Below are 21,088 nucleotides of genomic sequence, written 5' to 3' on the forward strand. Positions count from 1 at the left end.
CCAAAATCCAGTAGCAGGTTGTAATGCTTTTTTGTTTTGTTTTGCTTTTAGACAACATAGAAATTCAATTGTTGTAATCCATTTCTCTTTCCTCAGTAGCACGTGCGTGTGCCTCTTCATTGTCTAGTGTAATCTGTTGGGTGACTCATCTTCAATTTTTAGGTTTCCCTCGATTCTGGCTTTCGATTATACTGATTAGCTCAGCATAGTGCAACAAGCCCTTTTTAGCTTCAGATGAAAGATAAATTACTATAGGATTCAACAGTTAATAACGCCGGTGACCACTTTAATGTGTATAAATCGTCACGATGGAAACCGAGTCAAAAAGTTGGGTACTTTAAGAGAGGGAAATTATTAGAGTAATTATTATTATTATTTTTTTTTGTAGAGACATAAATTCATTGATGTAACGTTATTTAAAGAGTAAGAAGCTAGTAATTAATAGCAAAGACAAATAGCAGTGGAAGTTATGTATTTGAAAAAATGTCCTGAAACTTTACTTATTATAGACTATTATCTGGTCATAGAATACATATAACGAATTTGAATGCATGTTACTTGTAAGATCTACAGATTTAAATAAAGGAAGATAAAACAATACTGTGGCTGGTTTATTTGAAAGAGGAGTTAGAGCAAAGTAAGAATATATGTAATGTTTTTCTACCAGTATTCATCTGATTAATTTAATAATCATGAAAAACAGCTCTCACGATAATTTCCCTTGTTCGGGTATCAAGAATGCCAGACATCTAAAAAAAAGGAAATTGAACTTATTATGCCTCGCGTATAAGTTTCTTTTTTCATTTTTTTACGTAAAACTCTTTACAATCATGTTGCAAAAGTTCTATTGTTACTTTTTTATCGTAAATGACCTAAAAACGGTGGAAGTGAAAAACTGTTGAAAACCAATGGTGGGAAGCGATATTGCCATAAAATGGCATGATTGATATACAGTGGAATCCACTCTACGGACACCCCCTTAAAACGGACACCCCGATATGACGGGCAGTTTCTTTTGTCCCGACAAAAAGCTCATATATTTTCTCTAAAATTAATCCGCTTATTACGAACACCCGTTAATACGGACAACGGACATTTTTCTGTGTCCCGAGTGGGAAACTCTTATACACTGTCGACTTCGCTTTACGGACACTGTTTATCTGTGCACTGTCTATTTTCATTGTCACGATTATGAGCATTAGAGACATTGTACCCTGGTCAAGTAATGCAAGATTACGGCGGGTGAATACAATTTTATTACCAAATAAATCAAAGGCGCTTTGTTAGCCCACTCGTGAATGAGAATACTAAATGTATTGGTGTAGAGCTTTGAAATGATTCTGTCTTTTTGTGAGCGGCATGTTAGTATAGAAGTTGTTTGAAGGGAGATATGATCACGTTGGTTCCTTGTGTTTACAGCGGACGCGGGTAATCCATTCAAAAGCCTTCGTTATATAACACTAATTTCTACCATAAAGTGCAAGCTGAAAATTTGCATACGGCAGCATGGCGGCCGGACGGACTTTTCCGTAGTCCGTTTCTTTATCTTCCCGATGACCGAAGAAGATAAAAGCAAGGAAGGCCTTATCACCTTTTATTTACGGGGCAAACGGCAGGAAAGATGCAGCAGCAGCAGCTCCCCTGATTCCAAAACTCCGCCTGCCAAATCGGTAAGAATTATGCATTCAACTTCTGACAGCAGCGAAATGGCGGATATGCGCGAGATTCTTACTCAAATACAAGACAATACCAACAAACTGTTAGAAGACAATCAGACTTTGCGAAAGCAATACGCCGACTTGCATGAATCACTTAGCTTTCATATAGCTGAAGTAGAAAAGCTTGTAAAAGAAAACAAAACCTTAAAGAAAGAAGTCAAGTCTCTAAAAGCTAATCTCAAAGAAGTCGAAGAAGACAATGAGACAATGGCCGAAGACCTTGCCACCGCTATCAACAAGATTGACGACGTCGAACAGTACTCGAGAAAACACAATCTAGAGTTTCATGGAATCCCAGAGAGCTCACAAGAAAACCTGGCCGAACAAATTATTAAGCTCGGAAATGTGCTTAATGTCCCTATTCGAAACAATGATATTGACATCTGCCACCGGTTATCCGCAAACAAGAAATCAAACAAACCCAGGCCAATCATTGCCAGATTTAAATCGTACGAAGCAAAGAAAGCACTATACAGCGCTCGCAAGCAGTTGAAGAATCAAAGCTTAAACCATGTTTTCCCTGGAGCAGACGTCGTATACATCAATGAGAACCTCACCAGAAGACGCCGCGAACTTTTCAACAAAGTCTGGAAAGCCAAAAAGTTGAACCATTGGCACAGTGTGTGGACAGTTGATGGTAAAGTCTTTTTCAAAATTTCTGTTGATGATGCCCCGGAAAGAATCTATAGCTTAGAAGACTTAGATAATTTCTAGGTTAATTACTTCTTTATTATCTATGGTTACAGCTAGTTTTAATGTATTGCCTAAAATCATGTATTTTCCAGATACTTTTATTTAATAAGGCTTCGCCCTTGCACATAATTTTTTTTTTCCATCACGTTGAACGAAACCAGAATAAATAATTTGGTTGCGGGGAGGCGTAGAGGGGACACCTTTAATTATCTTCATGAGTTTTAGCCATTCTCTAGTATCCCTTCTATACAATAAGCCGCTTGTCGGCTCATTTAGTTTCTATTGTGTGTTTAATGTTAATTTATTTTTGTTTTTAAATAGCTGTAGTCGGGCACATCTCTTGGGAAATATCCTTTTTGAGCGGTGCGCATTTGTTGCCCAGTAATTTATGTTTTTAAGTAAACATGAATCTTAAATGTATTTCTCTGAACATCAGAGGTATAAATAAGTCGATCAAACGAAGGAATTTATTTCGTTGGCTCCATAACGGTAAATATGACGTAATTTTCTTACAAGAAACTTATAGCGACGACAAAATTGAAAACATATGGCGCGCGGAATGGGGTGGTGACGTTTTCTACTCCCATGGTTCAAAACACAGCAGAGGCGTGATGGTGTTAATCAAACCGACTCTCAAAATTGAAAACCCTGACATTATCCGAGACAAAAAAGGGAGGTTTCTTCTCGTTCGAGCTTCGCTACAAGATGAAGAATTTTGTTTTGTCAACATTTACGCTCCAAATGATCCAAGTCTCCAAAAAACTTTTTTCAATGAAATGTCTAACAAATTGCGACCCTACTCTAATGACAATATCATCCTTGGTGGCGATTTCAACTGCCCGCTTGAAAGTGTTGATAAGACGGGAGGAAAAGATACAAACAACCGAAGAAGCGTTATTGATAGTATAAACGACCTTCGCAACACTTTGGGTCTCGTTGACATTTGGCGATTTCATCATCCCTCCTCCCAGCGTTTCACGTGGAGCAACAGTTCTGGCAAAATACAATGCCGCCTAGATTACTGGCTTGTGTCTAAACACCTAGTGCCGCGCACATGCAAAACGGAGGTTAAAGCATATCATGATTCCGATCATTCTCCAATCTATGTCGAAATTCAGTACGAAAATTCACAGAAAAAACCTGGTCCAGGATTTTGGAAATTCAACAATTCCCTCCTTGAAAATGAAGAATTTGTCTTAAACCTGAAATTCTTTCTAATTCACGCAAAAGAAAAACACAGTTACATTGACGACAAAAGACTTTATTGGGAAATGGTTAAAATGGAAATAAGGGATTTCTGTATACGATTTGCAAAACGCCTTAGCAAAAACAGAAAGACCAAAGAAATGGATCTACTTCGAAAATTAAACGAACTGAATGTTTTCCTCGGTAAAAACCCCAACGATATGAATTTAACAACTGAAGCGAGAAGCGTTAAATTGGAACTGAAAAACTTATCTGAGCGCAAAACAAAAGGTGCTATAATTAGGAGCAGAGTAAGGTGGTACGAGCACGGTGAAAGGAATAACAAGTACTTCGTCAATTTGGAAAAGCGCTCTCACAATAGGAAACACATTGCTAAATTGAAAACAGATAAAAATGAGTACCTAGTGGAACCAAACAAAATTCTATTGGAAATGGAACATTTTTACAAAACGCTGTACACTTCACAATTGCCTGAAGTTAGCACATTTAATGAACCCAGCAAACGCTTTCTAAACCCTGAAATGGTACCCAAACTAAATGCCGAACAGCAAAGCATCTGCGAAGGTCTTATTACTGCCGATGAATGTCTGTCTATTCTCAAAACTTTTGCAAAAAACAAAACTCCCGGTTCTGACGGCCTCACAGCAGAATTTTATTTATGTTTCTGGAACGATGTTGTGGGCCCTTTAATTGACTGCTTTAATGATGCCTACCAAAAAGGCGAAATGTCAATCTCACAAAGAAGAGGCGTGATCTCGCTTATACCAAAAAAAAACAAAGATAATCTTCTTCTGAAAAACTGGCGACCAATTTCCTTGTTAAATACAGATTACAGAATTGCAACCAAATGCATTGCAAATCGACTAGAGAAAGTTCTTCCGACTTTAATAAATAGCGATCAAACTGGATACGTTAAAAATCGCTTTATTGGAGAGAATATCCGCTTAATCTCCGATGTTATCGATGTGTACGAGAAACGAAATTTGCCCGGCATGCTTTTATTTATAGATTTCGAAAAAGCTTTCGATTCCCTCGAATGGAAGTTCTTATTCGAGGCTATTGACGCTATGAACTTTGGGCCAATGTTCCAGAACTGGATTCATGTCTTTTATTCTAACATCTCCAGCTGCGTACTTAATAATGGTTTTGCTTCAAATTTCTTTTCTCTTCATAGAGGAGTCAGGCAAGGGTGTCCCTTATCAGGGCTGCTATTTGTCTTGGCTGTTGAAACGCTGGCCCAATCCATCAGGCAGAATAATAACATATGTGGCCTGAAACTTAATGACACTGAAATAAAACTAAGTCTGTATGCTGATGACATCACTGCCTTCATACTTAACGACTCTTCTGCGGACCACTTATTTAACCTCCTAAGTGAATTTGGAGAGTGTTCAGGTCTTAAGATGAACATTTCTAAAACAGAAGGAATGTGGCTTGGCAGCCTTAAACAAAACAAGGGCAAGCGATCCCCCTTTAATATCTCGTGGCCAGAGAAATACGTAATTGCTCTCGGTGTTGCTTTCGCCTACGACCCGGCTGTTAGCTGCAGAATCAATTTCGAAGAAAAAATTGTATCACTGAAAAAGACTTTAAACAGGTGGTCAGCGAGAAATCTAACTCTTATAGGAAGGATATGCATTGTCAAGACTCTCGCCATCTCTAAACTAGTCTACAACACGTCTGTTCTCTCAGTCTCATCCAACATATGTAAACAAGTCAACGATATTTGCTTCAGGTTCGTATGGAAAATGAAGCCGGATAAAATTAAACGGCACACTCTTATTGGTCCTCTTGAAAAAGGTGGTCTTAACATGGTTGACTTTGTTATGATGGACAAATCTCTTAAGGCTGCGTGGGCAAAGCGATTATGTGAAGCTGGAGATAGTAAATGGTGCGCTGCCTTTTCCTTGGCCACAACCCACCTCGGTGGCACTTTCCTTTTTGAATGTAACTTTGATATACATGACTTAAATCTGCCTTCAGAATTACCCTCCTTCTACAAAGAAATACTCTCTGCTTGGCAGGAGATACACTCTACAGACCCCTCATCTGCTGATGAATACCGGAATGAAATCATTTGGAACAACCGATTTATTAGAATAGATGGAAAACCGATCTTTTTTCTGACATGGTATCAAAAGGGTGTGGTTAAAATACGCGACCTTCTGGAAGATGGTAGGTTCTTCTCCAGAGCCGAATTTCAAAAGAAATATGGTCTAAAAGTGAATTTCTTAAAATATTTCGGCCTCCTCTCTGCAATCCCTAGTGGTTGGAAAAACTCCCTTTTAAAAACCCAGCAAATACCCTCCAATAAGACTGTCAGAGATGACCTAACACCCTCTAATGTCACTGCCAAAATCGCTCGCGAACATTTTGTTTTGAAAGTTCTTAAACCTCCAAATATAGAACTAGAACTAATCGGAAAAAACTTATCCCCGAAAGCTATCTACCAATTGCCTTTTAGAGTCACGGTAGAAAACAAACTTAGATGTTTCCAATATAAAATCATTCATGGCATCCTTCCCACAAACAAACGTCTTTTTAAAATGGGACTGAAAACGTCACCTCGCTGCGAGCGCTGCAATTTTCCCGACGAAACTTTAGCTCATCTTTTGTATGAATGCCCCATTACGCAAAATTTTTGGCGTGAAATTGTTATTTGGTGGAACGAGAAACGATCGGAGAATGTTTCTTTAAACGTGACAGATATTCTGTACGGCTATAAACCAGACTGTACTAAGTTCTACGCCTTTAACCATGTTCTAATCATCGGAAAATATCACATCTTTCAAGCTTGGTTGGATAATAGCCCCCCAAGCTTTAAAATTTTTTATCTCGTTCTCAAAGACAAAATCCTTTGTGAAAGCAGAATCGCTTTTAAAAACAACACCTTGTCGAAATTTAGATCCAAATGGGCAACATTAAGCGCTCTTCCGCCTCAAAATGTTTCCACTTAGAATGTGCCACCCGCCCTTTTTTTTTCCTACTTTCTTCCTTTTTTCCTCTTGTTTCCACTAAAAATTGTATTTAGAACATTATGTTGTAAACCAACTTTGTACTTGTACTTATATGTAGTGAAATTGTGTAAATTTTTCTTTGTATTATCAATATTGTATTTTTTTTTCTTTTCGTCTTCTTCTTTAATAATTAATACTGTAAAGTCTACTAAATTTTCTTCAATAAAAAAAAAAAAAAATAAAAAAAAAATAAAAAATAAAGTGCAAGCTTGCTAACGCGTTGTGTAGTGGTAATGCATTGGCCCTCCAGTCCAGCGGCTCGGGTTCGATTCTCAGCAGGGAAGATTATTTTTTTTTACGACAATCTCTTTTTACAATTTTATACGACGTCTTTTTGTTCTTTCTCCTTTTCTTATGAATCTATTAGAGATGCAAATCAAGTACTATACAGTATATTATTAAAAGGCAACAAAATTCATCAGTTTGGCGAGCTTTTTTACGATAAATTATTTACGTATCATGACTATCGATTATCATACAATACGCTTGGAACTATAAAACATTCAGAGACTGCTAAAATTGGACTTTATTCATACAATTGTCCTGAAATCAACCTTTTAATACCCAACACAGTCGCAGTCCACAGTTCGTGCCTGGAAAATCAAAAAATTCGATCAAAACACGGAATATCAGTTCAGTGTTTCGAAGATTTTCATATTTTCTCTAAGATTATTTCTTCTATTTGTCATGTGAAATTCTTAAGAGCTATAAATCGAGCCATTCAAAGAAACTTTTATACATACAAGCCATTAAACTTTGAACCTACGGTATCGGTCAGCGTGCTAACAAAAACACAAAGAAAGATATATGCTAATTTTCAGCCCAAATGATCAGTACGCCGAAGTTGTCAAGTGGTTAGGGGTTTTGTCTTCAAAGCCATAGTTGATGTTAGGAGTCGCCGGATCAAATCCCAGAAGTGTGCAAACAAAAAGTTTAAAAAAAAAGGGTTCAAAAGAAATGATATAATACCAAAAAGGGAGATTAATTTATAATTTAATGCATAAATTATTATTCATAAATTATTGTTAACAGTCCATCGACCGACCGACCGACCGACCGAGTGAAAATTTGCATATCACTTTCCATAACAATACTCGTTTTATTACATTCACGAGTAAAAAGTAGCAAAATAGAGTGACATGTTTGATCAGTTCTTTCTTCCGGTGTTTGACCCTTGAACTTCAGTCCTTTAACCCTCGGACGTACAAGCAAACTCATACCCCCACCATCTTACAAGGGGGGGGGGGTGGATGGAACCCCTCCACGGAGTTTTCGTTATATTAAGGCGTAGCGAAGTTATTTTGCACTGAGAAGAAAGCCCTTAGCTTACTCTACAAGATGACATAGTTTTAATTGGCTGTGACGTCAAATGACGTCAAATGACGTCACGTGACGTCATTAGAGCCGCCATCTTGGATCCACCATCTTGCATTTCAACATTTTCTTAGAAAGTCACGAAATAACGGAAATTGATGCAAAATCAAGCCAGAATGCTTATGGAATGTAAAAATAAACAAATCTTACACTTCTGTTTCAAAAAACTGGAACAAATGAAGAAAAATGTTGAAAATGACGTCTATTTCGATTAACATACAAAAATGATTTATTAAAAAAGGTAAGGGTAGCTTGATCAGAGTGAAGTGTCATTTTAAACTGGATACACATTTTCTAGAACAGTCACTGTGTGCCTATGGGAGCTGTATCCTCCGGAAATCGTCACGAGGGTAGTTTTCATTGATCATGTTTCCGCTACATTATGCTTCAGGCTAAAGAAGAACTGCTTTGTCGTGTGATTTTTGCGAAGGATTTTGTATGCTGAAATTATGGTTAGGATACCTTCGACGAAAAGTAAAATATACTAAGATATTGTGTTTTGTGGGAATAGTGTTTACGGGGTTGTCGTGTCAAAAAATCCATTTTCGGATTTTCTTTGGAAGCGAAGTATCTGTGTGAATTAACAGAGATCAATAATTCATCCTTGGATTCTTCCAAAGAAACGCTCCCCAAAGCCCAGTTAAAAACAAAAAACTGGCGTTGGAATTTCTGTTAAAAAAGAGAGAGCGACGGACGCTTTTGTTTTGTTATTTCCGACTGTTTTATGATCATTTCCAATTGGACGCTTTCTTTACAAATTATTACCCTCCCCAGGAATAAGTAGCAGTTATTCAGCAGTAAATAAAAAAAGAGAGGCGGCCTGAAAAAATGAAGCGGTGGAGACGAGAAACATCTTTTTTAACTTGGGCTAAGTAAAATGGTGTTTATTTCCTTAATGAGGGTTTCTTACAATATCCTACCAAAATGGCACTGCTACCACTACTTAACATACACCTGTCGTCCAACGGAAGAGTACAGGCGTATGCGACAATAGTGAAAGGTATTATGGCAAGTGGTAGTTGCCGTTGCCCCGTTCCAAATAAGCTGACTGTGTTTCTGCATCAGGATGGCAGAAGAAAACATGAATAGAGATATTTTAAGAAACTTTGTCGAATAGCAGCGTTAAGCCTCTGTTATTAGACCGGATGATAGTGTAGGTATTTATTACATTTCGGTGTGTGTATGATCTTTGCGGTTTTTACATAGTTCGATCCCGGCTCCTTGCTGGAATCAAATCGCTAAAAATAAAATTGAAACTGGCCAAAAGTTCTCAAACTTCTTCATTTGCCTATTTTTCAACGATTGTTTCATAGCGAATTCTGAGGTATGATCATTACCCACTAGAAGATGGGTTTCCAAGTTATTCCGGTGATCCTGCTTTCGTACACGGTCGCGTAGTTGAACTCGTCATCTATTCGCGCGCGTTTTCAAAAGTGCTGCCAAATATGGTTTTTCCCCGATTTTGGAGGAAAAACTGGCGCATGCGCATGCAAGTTATCCTGGACTCTTTCTTCTCGCGCCTAGGTTCAGCCCCTATAAAAGGCGCACGGAAGAGAGAGTTCAGGGACTGGACTAGTTTTGAGCCTGTTCGCATACGAACACATGTTCGTCAAAATGCGACTAAATACTCCTCGCATCGCCGTTTTTTATGTTAAAAATTCTTACCTTTATCATAAATAATGTGGAATGTTAAGCTCAAACAATTTCATTGAAACGTGTTTTGAAGCGATTATGCAAATTCAAGTAGGACGAGTAACTCCATCTTTGACCAGCCGTTGCCATGGTGACTGAAATTGCTACTGCGTGGAAGATACCGTCGTAGTAAATAATTTATAGTTAATTCCATCTTTGGTCGTTTTCTTGCCGGCTTTCAGGATAGGTTTCTCCTTAGAACAAGGAAAATGTTTGCTTCTACCTCAAAAATTCGACAATAGAGCATTTCTGCCTTTTTTTGGCTTGAAGAAAATTCTCATAATATTTTTAATAAATTCTTCCATGTAAAAGATTACATTTTTTTCTAGAAAGCAAATTTTCTGCGCTTTCAACTGAGATATTGAAGTCTTTAATGCTGTAAATATATTTAGAATTCTTAAATAAAACGTGCAACATTGTCAATTTTGTACTGATGGAAATGAGATTTTTTAAACTGATCTGCCAATCTAACTAAAAAAATTGGAACCGCAGCCGGGGAACGAGACAGTGCTTCCGTTTTAGTCTCTTCACGTTGCCGCTGTAAAAATTTGATTAAAACGGAATAAATCTTTTTAAAACCCAAAAAATGTCGCGTAAGTAAGGGCAGCAAAGGCACCAGTGGATGTTTGTTTTCAATTTGAAATAGGAGCAACGGTGGATTACGCGCGACTTTGATGATTTGTCTCGTGGCAATTCGCTTTTACGCTCAAAACTCGTTTAGGGCCTCTTCATATGAGCTCGTTTACCGAGATCTCGCCCCACTCCTATTTCCTTTGTAAAAATTTCGATGTGTTCACATGAGAAGGCGGCCAGCCTGTTTACCGAGATTTTGTAGAAACTTAGATTTCGGCAACCGGGATAAATTTTTTCCCATATGAACACTCCAGCCTGATTTCTGGGATGAAACTTTTTTAAAAAATAGCTTCGCTTTCGCAACTGGGCGGACAAAATGGTATGATTTTGCCTTGTATGTATTTCCACTTTAAAAGTATCGAATTAGCCTCAATAGTTAAGGTGGCTCCGTATAGTCTAGTGGGTTAGTACCAAATTTTGCGGAAATCGTTACACACTGGACAAAAGCACCAAACTTGGTATACAAAGACCTTTGAACATAAAATGTCCAAAAATCCAATGCTCCAAAAAATCGTTTCACTTGGAGGGCGAAAGTGACGTCATTTTTTACGTCACACAGGTATCTTTGGTTGTTTTGTGTAAAATGACAATGAATGGAATTTAGTAAGGGCTTCCTGACTTTCATAAAGACAGGATAAGCAAAACATTTTGACAACCCTTTTTAATAACTGTCAATTAAAAGCATGGGCCTATTTTGAAAAATGTTGTTTCGATAAATAAACTTCAGCGGATGTTACTGACAGACAAACTAGATAAAAATAACTGACTTGGAAACTTGTGTGTGACTGGCATGGTTTGCTGCAGCATGCATGGTACGTAACACCAAACATTAAAGCTCTCTTTAAACAAAAAATTACAAAACACAAAATTCAGTGAAACGTGCCGCAATTGTATGGGGAAAAGTTCCTTATAGTGCCTGGAGGACTGCATACCGAGAAGACGCTGCGGAATGCCCTTGGGGCTCTGTTGTGTGGTACTGGTTGTGTAAATGATTTGAAGAATCGGCGGATTGTCATTGATACATTCGCACAGAGAACGAGACAAAAGTATCTTCAAGACCTAGAGCATCTTCGACAACTTACGTCCCTATTCTATGCTTTAGGCAACCACGTCAATTGGGTTAGTGTCCAACATTTTCAGCATGTTATGAGTCATCCAGAAAACATCTGGGCGGCTTTATGTGCTCCTAATCAATCAAGCTCACGAACAGAAATAAGCCAAAGTCAAGAACACTGGGGGGGGGGGGGTTGTGGAGCTAACGGAGATCCCATCCCGTCTAATAGTGCACTATCAAAGAATCGGATTGAGAAACGACACACATCTCGAACGCAACGGCCTTATTTGCGAACACCAGTTTGGTTTTAGATCTAATCGCTCAACTGAATTGGCGGTGACTCTGTTTACAGACTTAATCCGGAAAGAAGCAGATGGCTGGAAAGCTACAGGAGCTGTGTTCATTGACTTAACAAAGGCGTTTGACGCCATCAGCCACTCAGTTTTATTAGAAAAACTGTCTTGTTATGGCATACAGGACAATGAACTGAACTGGTTTACGGATTATCTGTTTCTCCGGAAACAGCTCGTCCAATTTAAAGGAGTGCTGTCTGAACCTAATCCTGTTTTCACAGGTGTTCCCCAAGGAAGTATTCTAGGTCCGCTATTGTTCTTGATTCACTTTAATGACGTCCATCAGCCGCTTCGTTACTCCAAAATTATCACCTACGCAGACGACACAGTTATTTTCACCTCCTCGAAAGACTTGGATGCTATTCAACACAATCTCGGTGAAGACATCAAAAGTCTCGCTGACTGGTTTAGAGACAATGAACTTATCATCAATCTTAAAAAAGGAAAAACTGAAGTTATGTTGTTTGGAACAGCGAAAAGATTAAATTGTTTCGATGGCAAAGAATTAAACTTGACGGTAAACGGATGCCGCATAAACACGACAACAACCTACAAATACCTCGGCGTTCATTTAGATCCCACACTAAATCTTGACACGCACTTTTTCAAAACGTACAAAAAAGCAGCTGGGAGAGTAAACTTATTACGACGAATCCGTTCTAACATTGATGTCTTTAGCGCTGAACGCATCTACAGGACAATGATCATGCCCATTTTCACTTACTGTGGTCAAAGTACGCTTGGTTGGTCAGAAACACGCAAGCGCAAATTAAAATCAGAGACCTGGAACAACGAAGTCACAGGACCATTCTGTTAAATACTACATGTCTTACTTGTGAACTCCGCCTACCCACAGTCGAGAACACTCTAATGAGAAAAGCCTGTAATTTTGTTTTTGACTGCCTACAAGGCAACGTTTGCACCCCTTTTAAAAACTATTTTAATTTTTTAACGCATAATCGTGATACGAGGAACTGTAGAGCCACTGTTGTTCTACCTAAAGTGAAACTTGAATTTGCACGAAAAAGTTTTTATTTCTCTGGTGCAAATATTTTTAATTCTTTACCTTTAAAAACTAGACAAACTAGCAGTAGGGTTTTACTTAGGCAGTCTTTAAACGAATTATTTTTATAGGTTAAGTAAGCATAATTTAATAGATTTTTAACTTTTTAACTTTTATCCTTATATATAATGTATTTATTTTTATATTTAACAAATAAAGAAGCCTAAGCCATGTTTTATACTGTCATAAAACACGACGGGCATTTGAGAACACGAGGGAAATGTAGAAAACATGAGCCGCAGGCGAATGTTTTCTACATTTCTCGAGTGTTCTCAAATGCCCGGAGTGTTTTATGACAGAATAAAACATGGCTTAGGCTTCTTTATTTGCTTTATGATATAGATTTTAGACACCACGAGTGAAAAGTTTAATTAAAAATATGTACAACAAGAGCGAGTAAACGAAGATGAAAAGCAGAAAATAGTTTACGGGAAGACCAAAAAACAGACACAATTTCATTCAGTGTTCGACGTAAAATAAGGCTAAGCATTTCAGGTAAGTTTGTTACCTTTCAATCTTGATCTTGTCTTTTTGAACTTCAATAAACTTCACCGACTCTGAGTGCAATTTCGTCTCAGCATAATATAGTAGTCTTGATGACATTCGTCCCTTGCTTCGTTCGACTTGAACAAGGCGTATAATTTCCAGAAAAGCTATTGCTTTGGATCTTTCCGTAAACCTTAATTGTTGTCACAATCAAGTTCCAGCATGAATAGACGATTTAAGAGGAGATTGTCGAAGAAAATCTTTGAAAGAAAACTCTCTCGCTCGCTTTCCTTGCGAGTTTCATTCAACTCAAGCAGGGAACACCGCGCAACAATTTTTCCCGCCTCACTTCGTTGACATCAAAATGAAATGTCCAGTGGATTTATACTTAAAATGGAATTTACAAAACAATTATTCCATTCGCCCTTGTTGGATACAAGTGGTTTTAACCAACGAACAGTCAACGACGCGCGAAGCACTCGAGGAAAGCTGACGAAAAACAATAAAACATGATTTTTCTATGTTTTATACTCTGATAAAACATAGGTTTTTAGCCAATCAGAGCGCGCGTAGACTCCTATCTATATTATAATGTTATATATATTTTTCTTTTTACAGGACCCCTTTGATAACAGTACTCATGTACTGAAGGGCCATCCTGTTTAAAAATTCGTTATTATTATTATTATTATTATTATTATTATTATTATTATTATTATTATTATTATTATTATTATTATTATTATTACAATACAATTTAAACGTTCCGTAAAGAAGTACTGTATAAAACTACAAAATCAATCACCCGACCATTAAGAGGAATTGACTGCCATTATTTACCACAAGTCTTTTTTCAGCAAATCGAATCAATGCAAGCGGGCATGACGTATGCCGGTATACATAGGTGTACGGGGCGGGGGGGGGGGGGGGCTGCAGCCCCCACCAGATTTTGGGCAACTCAGATTTTTGAGGCAGCGGGAGAAATTTGGGCAAAGACAGTTTTTACACAAGTTGGGATGTTTTTTCGAAGAGATAGATAATTCCATTTTAAAATGAAGTCGGCGTGGTAAAGCCAGTTAAATTCACACGAGACAGTGGCTGCCTAGCACGTGATGACTCACTGATGAGTTTCTGGTTATTAGTGAAGGGGATCATATGTTGATATACATATTTGTATTTTTTTATTGTTTGGGCTGCACGCACTAGCTGATGTGGGATATTCCCAGTCGTGAATTACTTATAATCAATTTCGGCTTAACTTTCTAGAATCATATCGTAGATTATCGGCTAGAGACTTTCAGAAGATCTGAGTCACGTGCTAGGCAACAACGGCCTTAGGCCCCGTCCACACTGACCCGGGTAAATTTGAAAACGATACGCTTTTATTCTGTAATTTAGTTACACTTTTACTCTTTTTACCTTTTTAATATTTTATCTCGTATTTCTTGTTATTTTATTCGTAATATTTCATAGTTTATCCATAGTTTTAATATTCGTATTGCTCTGTGTATTTTTATATTTTATTGTAAATAATTATAATTATTGAGGGCCACTGGTTTGTTAGTGTTTTTATGCTATTTTAGTGCTACCCTCGTTAAATAAAGACTTCACTTACTTTCTTACTTGCTTCATTGGTAAGCAAAAGTAAAAGTAAAGTCTTTATTTAACGAGGGTAGCACTAAAATAACATAAAAACACTAACAAACCAGTGGCCCTCTAAAGTTATTTACAATAAAATATAAAAATACACTATTTCACGCTCCAAGTCCAAACGCTCATTGGTGAGCGTTTTTGAAAAGCTCCGTTTTCGGTGAACGAAAACGCCGTTTCAGTGTGGACGGTTGGCCTAACGGAGAAAAAAATGCGTTTTCAAATTTACCCGGGTCAGTGTGGACGGGGCCTTAAACTGGCTTTACCACGGGCTTCACGTGCAAAAAGCCAGCGAAATTCACGCGCGAAGTTTCGTAAAAATATACGCGACAGTGGAAACAAATATGGATTTTACATGCGTTTTTTTGTTGAGAACGCGCCTTGTGCCATATCAGACATGTCGAATCCAGCGCCACAGAAACGTAAGCGGGCCTATCGCCATCGCGTCACCTGTACCGAGTGTAAAGACGCTCATGCTCATGCAAGAACCAAGCATATAGGCAAGAAAGTTAAATTTACTGTTCCTCGTGCGCCAAATCAATCGCAACTAGGTTTCACCGGCGGCGATGAAACAATCACCAATATGCTTAAATGCAGTAAAATCGACGCCGAAAACGTTGGCTCAGATCTTCAGAATGACAGCAGTTCAGATATAGTGGATTCATCAGATGCTGCTCTGGATAACTCAGAAATCATGGCGGTTCAAGTAAATAATGCTGCTCAGCGTGCTCCGGCTACGTCAGAATTTATGGATGTTTGTGTGACAGACGAGTCAGAAATCCTGGAAAAAGGTAATTCCAGTTCGGATAAGTCAGAAATCATGGATATGGAAAACATAGACAATATGGTGCTGACACTGGTGCTAGTGCTCCGGATACGACAGAAATCGTAGATAATGGTGCTAACTCTGAGATCGTGCATACTGCTAATCGGGATATGTCCATTTCAGTTAGCATAGATAATAGTGTTCCGGAAAAGTCAGTCATCATGGATAATGGTGCGCCAGATAAGTCAGGTATCGTAGATGGTGGGCACAATTCGTCCTTGGATGCAAATGCATATAGCGCGACTTGTCAAAAGTCCAGTGATATAGTCGAGGATCCCCAGCAACCGATCTTAAAGTTCTACGACCCAAAAAAATCCGCCAGTGAATCTTTTTCCAGAGATTTCAACCCTGCGTGGTACAAACGATATCCATGGCTGAGCTTCAACCTTGAAACGAAGAAAGCGTGCTGCTACCCATGCCAGAAGTACTTGAATGCCCACGACTTCACGTTTGACAATTGGAAGAAGATTGAGCGTCTTACTAAACACCACAAGAGTGAGAACCATCAAACGGCCATGGCGAAATGGATTAATAGCAGGGAGAATAAGAAGAGAAGTACTTCAATATTGAGCAAACTCCAGGAATCACACAAACAATATGTGAAGGAAAATCGCGACTACTTGAAAGTTATCACTGAATGTCTCATATTTACGGCCCAACAGAACATCGCCCAACGGGGCCACGGTGAACAACGTGATAGTTTGAGTGATAGCAGTGATGTGAATAGGGGTAATTTTCTGGAACTCATTCACTTGCGGTGCAAGGACATGGCTGGAGGATAAACTCAATAGCCAGTGATATAAACTCAATCTCCCGTGATATAAAACGAACTGCTACAAATAATTGCCGATCTCATTCGCGAGCGTATTACAAACGATGTGCGAGCCAGCGGATGGTATGGTATCATCTTGGACGAAACATCAGAACAAGTTTCACTTTGCCTTAGCTTCGCGGTGGATGGAACGAAGAAAGAAGCATTCATTGATTTCTACTCCACGAAATCCACCGAAGGAGAAGTACTGTATGAGCTGGTGAAATCTACGATAACTGAACTCAATCTTGACCTCAAGAACATTGTTGGTAAAGCATTTGATGGGGCGGATAATATGAATGGTGTACACAAGGGACTCTCAACAAGAATGGAAGAGTGCTCCTCACTCGGTATCTACGTCCACTGTTACGGACATGTGCTCAACCTCGCCCTCCAGGATACTATGACACAGATTGAACCATCTGATTGCGAAACGCTCTAGGGACTATCCAGGCTCTGTACAACTTCTTAGAAGCGAGTCTCAAACGACACGCCTTGTTTAGTGACACAGAAGTACAAGGTGAGGATCTGAAACTGACGCTGAAGTCATTGAGTGCCACGCGATGGTCATGCCGGTGGGAAGCCGTAAGTGCCGTATACTGGCAAATGGAACGCATTGTAAAAGCCCTGCTCACGCTGTCTTCAGACAAAGATCCAAAAACCTACTCTGAGAGCAGAGCCTTATTGACCGCCATTTGCGACTTGGAGTTTATCCTTGGACTGTGTGTGCTGAAAGTAATCCTGAGCAACACCAATAGTCTGTGCCGATATCTTCAGGGGAAGACGACGTCATCTCCGCTCGTAGACCCTACGCCAGTGTCGGAGTGAAGAAAGTTTTAACAGCGTATGGCAGACAGCATCAGCAATGGGTCTGAAAATGAAGAAGTGGCTGGCCAATTCTCAGTTTGAATAACGAGAAGCCAGGGCACCCAGACAAACGCCAACACGCCGCCTTCAAGCCCTTGTAGGTGAACACGCGCAAAGTCAAACGCAGCTGACACCGGAATCGCACCACCGTATTAACACTTACTATGCGTCCATCGACAAGGTGTTGTCCGAGCTTGAGCTCAGGTTTAGCGGAAATGACCAGGAAATACTTGGTGCTTTGGGGAGTATCTGTCACAGTGAAACACCTGCTAAAGAAAGCTTCTCCCGCGTTGCTAAATTCTACAAAATCGACGGCGAAATTCTGGAAGTAGAGTAGAAAATGTACGCAAATTTTCGTCATGCACGTGGATTAGGCAACATGACTGTTTCTGAAACGCTGCAGACAATGCATGATAATGATTTATCTAATATGCTTCCAGAGTTTTCTAATGTGGTGCATATCCTTGCAGTGATTCCTGCCACATCGTGTTCTGCAGAACGATCTTTCAGTGCGCTGCGCAGATTGAAAACTTACCTCCGCAGCACCATGGGGCAACAACGTGTTAGTAACATAGCACTTATTAACATTGAAAGGGCCTATGCCAACTCTGTGATCAACAATGACATGGACCGTATCATTGACATCTTTGGCCGTCGAAATGGCAGAGACAGCTATTTCTTTTAGATTCATAGCTAAAAATATTTTCACTTTATATGTAGGCCTATCTTAGTGCATCGTATGACCCTCGTTTCTTTTCGACTGTTTCGTAAAAATTTGGGCAACTTGCGAGAACTTTTTGGGAAAATGGTGCACCGCCCCCCACCCCCCCTGGCAAAAAAATTGCTCGTACGCCTATGCCGGTATATCAGTAGCCAGCAACGTAAAGGCGACCTAATATTCGCCCATAAAAACCACGCTTTTCTACCTTTTATACAGTTATGACAATTTGGGCGTCGAGTCTACTCAAAGCAACGCAAGACGCCGGGAAAACCGCGTGAATGCAGGGTTGAATGTGATACCGAAAAAGCCTTCTTCGCGATACCAAAAACAATTCAAAGATGAGTAGATAAACTTTCTTTCAAAAGATGGGACTCATGTATAATGAGAACACAAAAAGTACTTCGGTAGTTGCAAAGGATAGCGACAAATTGATGATGGACTTCACTTATAAACATGTACATGCAGAGAAATTGTTTATTTGTTTGACGCTTTTGAAAATGGGCAGAGCAAAATTGAAATTTGAACAGTGGACACAGATATTGGTCTTGGTGTTTTTGCACTGGTTGACAAATTCTTTAATATACAAGAGAAGTCTCCGCGAGTAAACTGGCATATCGGTGGCATTTGGAATTGGTACACATTTTCTAAGAAGTCAATTACAATTCTGTGGAAATTTAGGCTTGGAGCAATCAAAGTCAATTCCTGCTTTTCACGTCTTTTGTAAGGCTGAGATACAAATTTGCCTTTTTGTCAAGTCTTTCCTAACTTAAAACAAAGCAAGTTCGTTACAGTTAGCTGTTCTTCAGCACACTCAGAAACTAAAGAGAGATTGACAGTACATATGTAAGTAGAAAACCGGATTACAATCACATTTTTAAAAAAATATTTTTTAACAGGAAGTAATTTGTTTTTCATGATATCGATGCTTTGCTAACAATATTCAAAGAGCTGCATACCAGGCTGGGGTTTTGGCCGTGTGTACAGAGACACAGCCTAATAAATTCTTTACTAAAAACCTGAACGGGGAAGTGGAAAGAAACGAATTTGCAAGTCAGTGCGTGGCAATTCCGAAGGAGGCGGGAATAGCGTTCAAACAGCCCCTTAAAATCAAGCTGTTCCTCAAAGTGTAGCTGGAGCGTCAATTTGATAAAAGTATCACAAAAAAGGAGTCTTGACACTATCCAGTCCAGGGGGGGGGGGAGGGGGGTGGAAGTGTCCGCGCCGACTTTGAACGTTTATAAAGTTTTCAACATTCAACCAAACATTGCTAAACTTTGCAACTTTATCTAAAATATATTTGGAAATAATTTGATAAGACAGGTTGTTGTGTCAGAGACTTGATGTTGCCATGAAAACGACATTTTGAGAGACTGTTTTACCAAATTTGTAATTTTTGTTTTTTTATAGATGAAAATAAACTTTAATGCAGTTATTTTTACATTTTGGGCATTTTTTGCACCATTGTATTGTTTTTCAGTACTTTTTAGTAATTTTTGGCGGTTTTCACGTTTTGAAAAAAAATTCAAATCCAAGATGGCGGATTGAAGATAACAAATACGTTGTCGATTTCTGTGATGACGTAATTGTCCTTTCTCGCGATCTATGTTCTTGGAGCATTGGATTTTCCTAAAGCCCAGGCTTCACAGACTATGTGTGCCAAATTTGGTTCTTTTGTCCGGTGTGTAACGATAATTTTGCTAACCCGCTAAGCTAATAGTTATTCCGGGCGTATTCATCAGTGACATCTTTTCGGCTTTAACGCGATGGCTTTGAAACAAGAATTCGCACCTTCAAAAGGGGGGGGGGGGGCAATATGATTTGCGCGTCAACGGCCCAGGGAGAACAAGAAAAGAATTGTTTGAGTAGATTATAACGGTGCAAACGATGTAAAATCTGTTATAACAAATGTAAATTTGAATGTTTGAGAAATTGTAAATCCACTTAAGCTGAAATCACAAAATTTACTAGTCCCCTCGTTTAATACTAACGCACCTCATGTTACTCCAATACGAAAAATATCTTCCCTCCCCTCCTGGGATGGTCGGCGTGCATATAAATGACACCCCCCTTTTAAAGATGCGAGTTCTTGTCATGAATGTCACACGTGCTCATTTCGTATTCATAATGATATAAACAAAACTGCTTGTTCGCTTCGCCAGAGAAAAGTTGCAAAAAGCTTACAATCCCAACGCCAATTCTCCAAATTACAGCACGGCACAGCAGCAAAAGTCGATGCAAAATTTTTTGTAGTACCCTGATACTGAAGTTTACCCGATTGGAGTTTGAGAGAAAACTGTGGTATAATTTTCAAAAATAAATGCAGAACGCAACCTTGCAGGTCCGCGAGGATTTTCGATCATTTTATAATGTTTACAGAGACCTACCGAACTTGCAAATACTCTTAACGGTTAGCTCGATCGACAATCGGTTAGGCACTTTTATTTAGCAAGTTTATGGGAGGCTTTTCGCAAAATATTGGGTTTGTAGATTATTTCGTGAAGAAGCGGTAAGTGTATAAAATTACAGTAAATTTTAAGAGTTTTATTTAGATGAGTTTAATATTTCCCATCTTCATTTCTACTCCAACGATTTTCTTGAAACTTGGCTATCCCATGTGTTAAGTCAATATTAGCTTATTCCAGAAATTTAGCAAAAAATTATCGGCATTTTTTTTTTTTTTTGATTAAATTTTGTTCAAAAACATGGGTCCAGTTAAACGCCAATAGCATTTGAAATATATTTCTCCATTGCAATCAAACTTTATCATGTTATTGCCAAATGATACATGAAAGTCTTCTCAAAATTTCAAAGCCATCTGTACATTAAGTTTGTGTTACAAACACACTTTTGTCCGCAAACGAAGTGACATTAAGTAGATGTGAAATCATTGTAGCCGTGAAGCCTTCCGTAAACCGTGAATCGAC

The 21,088-nt window shown here is 38.8% G+C and overlaps 1 protein-coding gene across 1 annotated transcript; it reads left to right on the forward strand.

Moving 5' to 3' along the window:
* The first annotated feature begins 1,497 nt into the window (after positions 1-1,497).
* On the forward strand, positions 1,498-2,450 carry LOC144642959 (uncharacterized). Its single transcript, XM_078502080.1, has one exon. It carries the CDS (start codon positions 1,554-1,556, stop codon positions 2,430-2,432), a length of 879 nt encoding a protein of 292 aa, XP_078358206.1. The 5' UTR covers positions 1,498-1,553; the 3' UTR covers positions 2,433-2,450.
* The last annotated feature ends 18,638 nt before the right edge of the window (positions 2,451-21,088 follow it).

Source organism: Oculina patagonica, chromosome 2 (assembly GCF_052425735.1).
Source record: "Oculina patagonica isolate OP01 chromosome 2, crgOcupat, whole genome shotgun sequence".
Taxonomy (NCBI): domain Eukaryota; kingdom Metazoa; phylum Cnidaria; class Anthozoa; order Scleractinia; family Oculinidae; genus Oculina; species Oculina patagonica.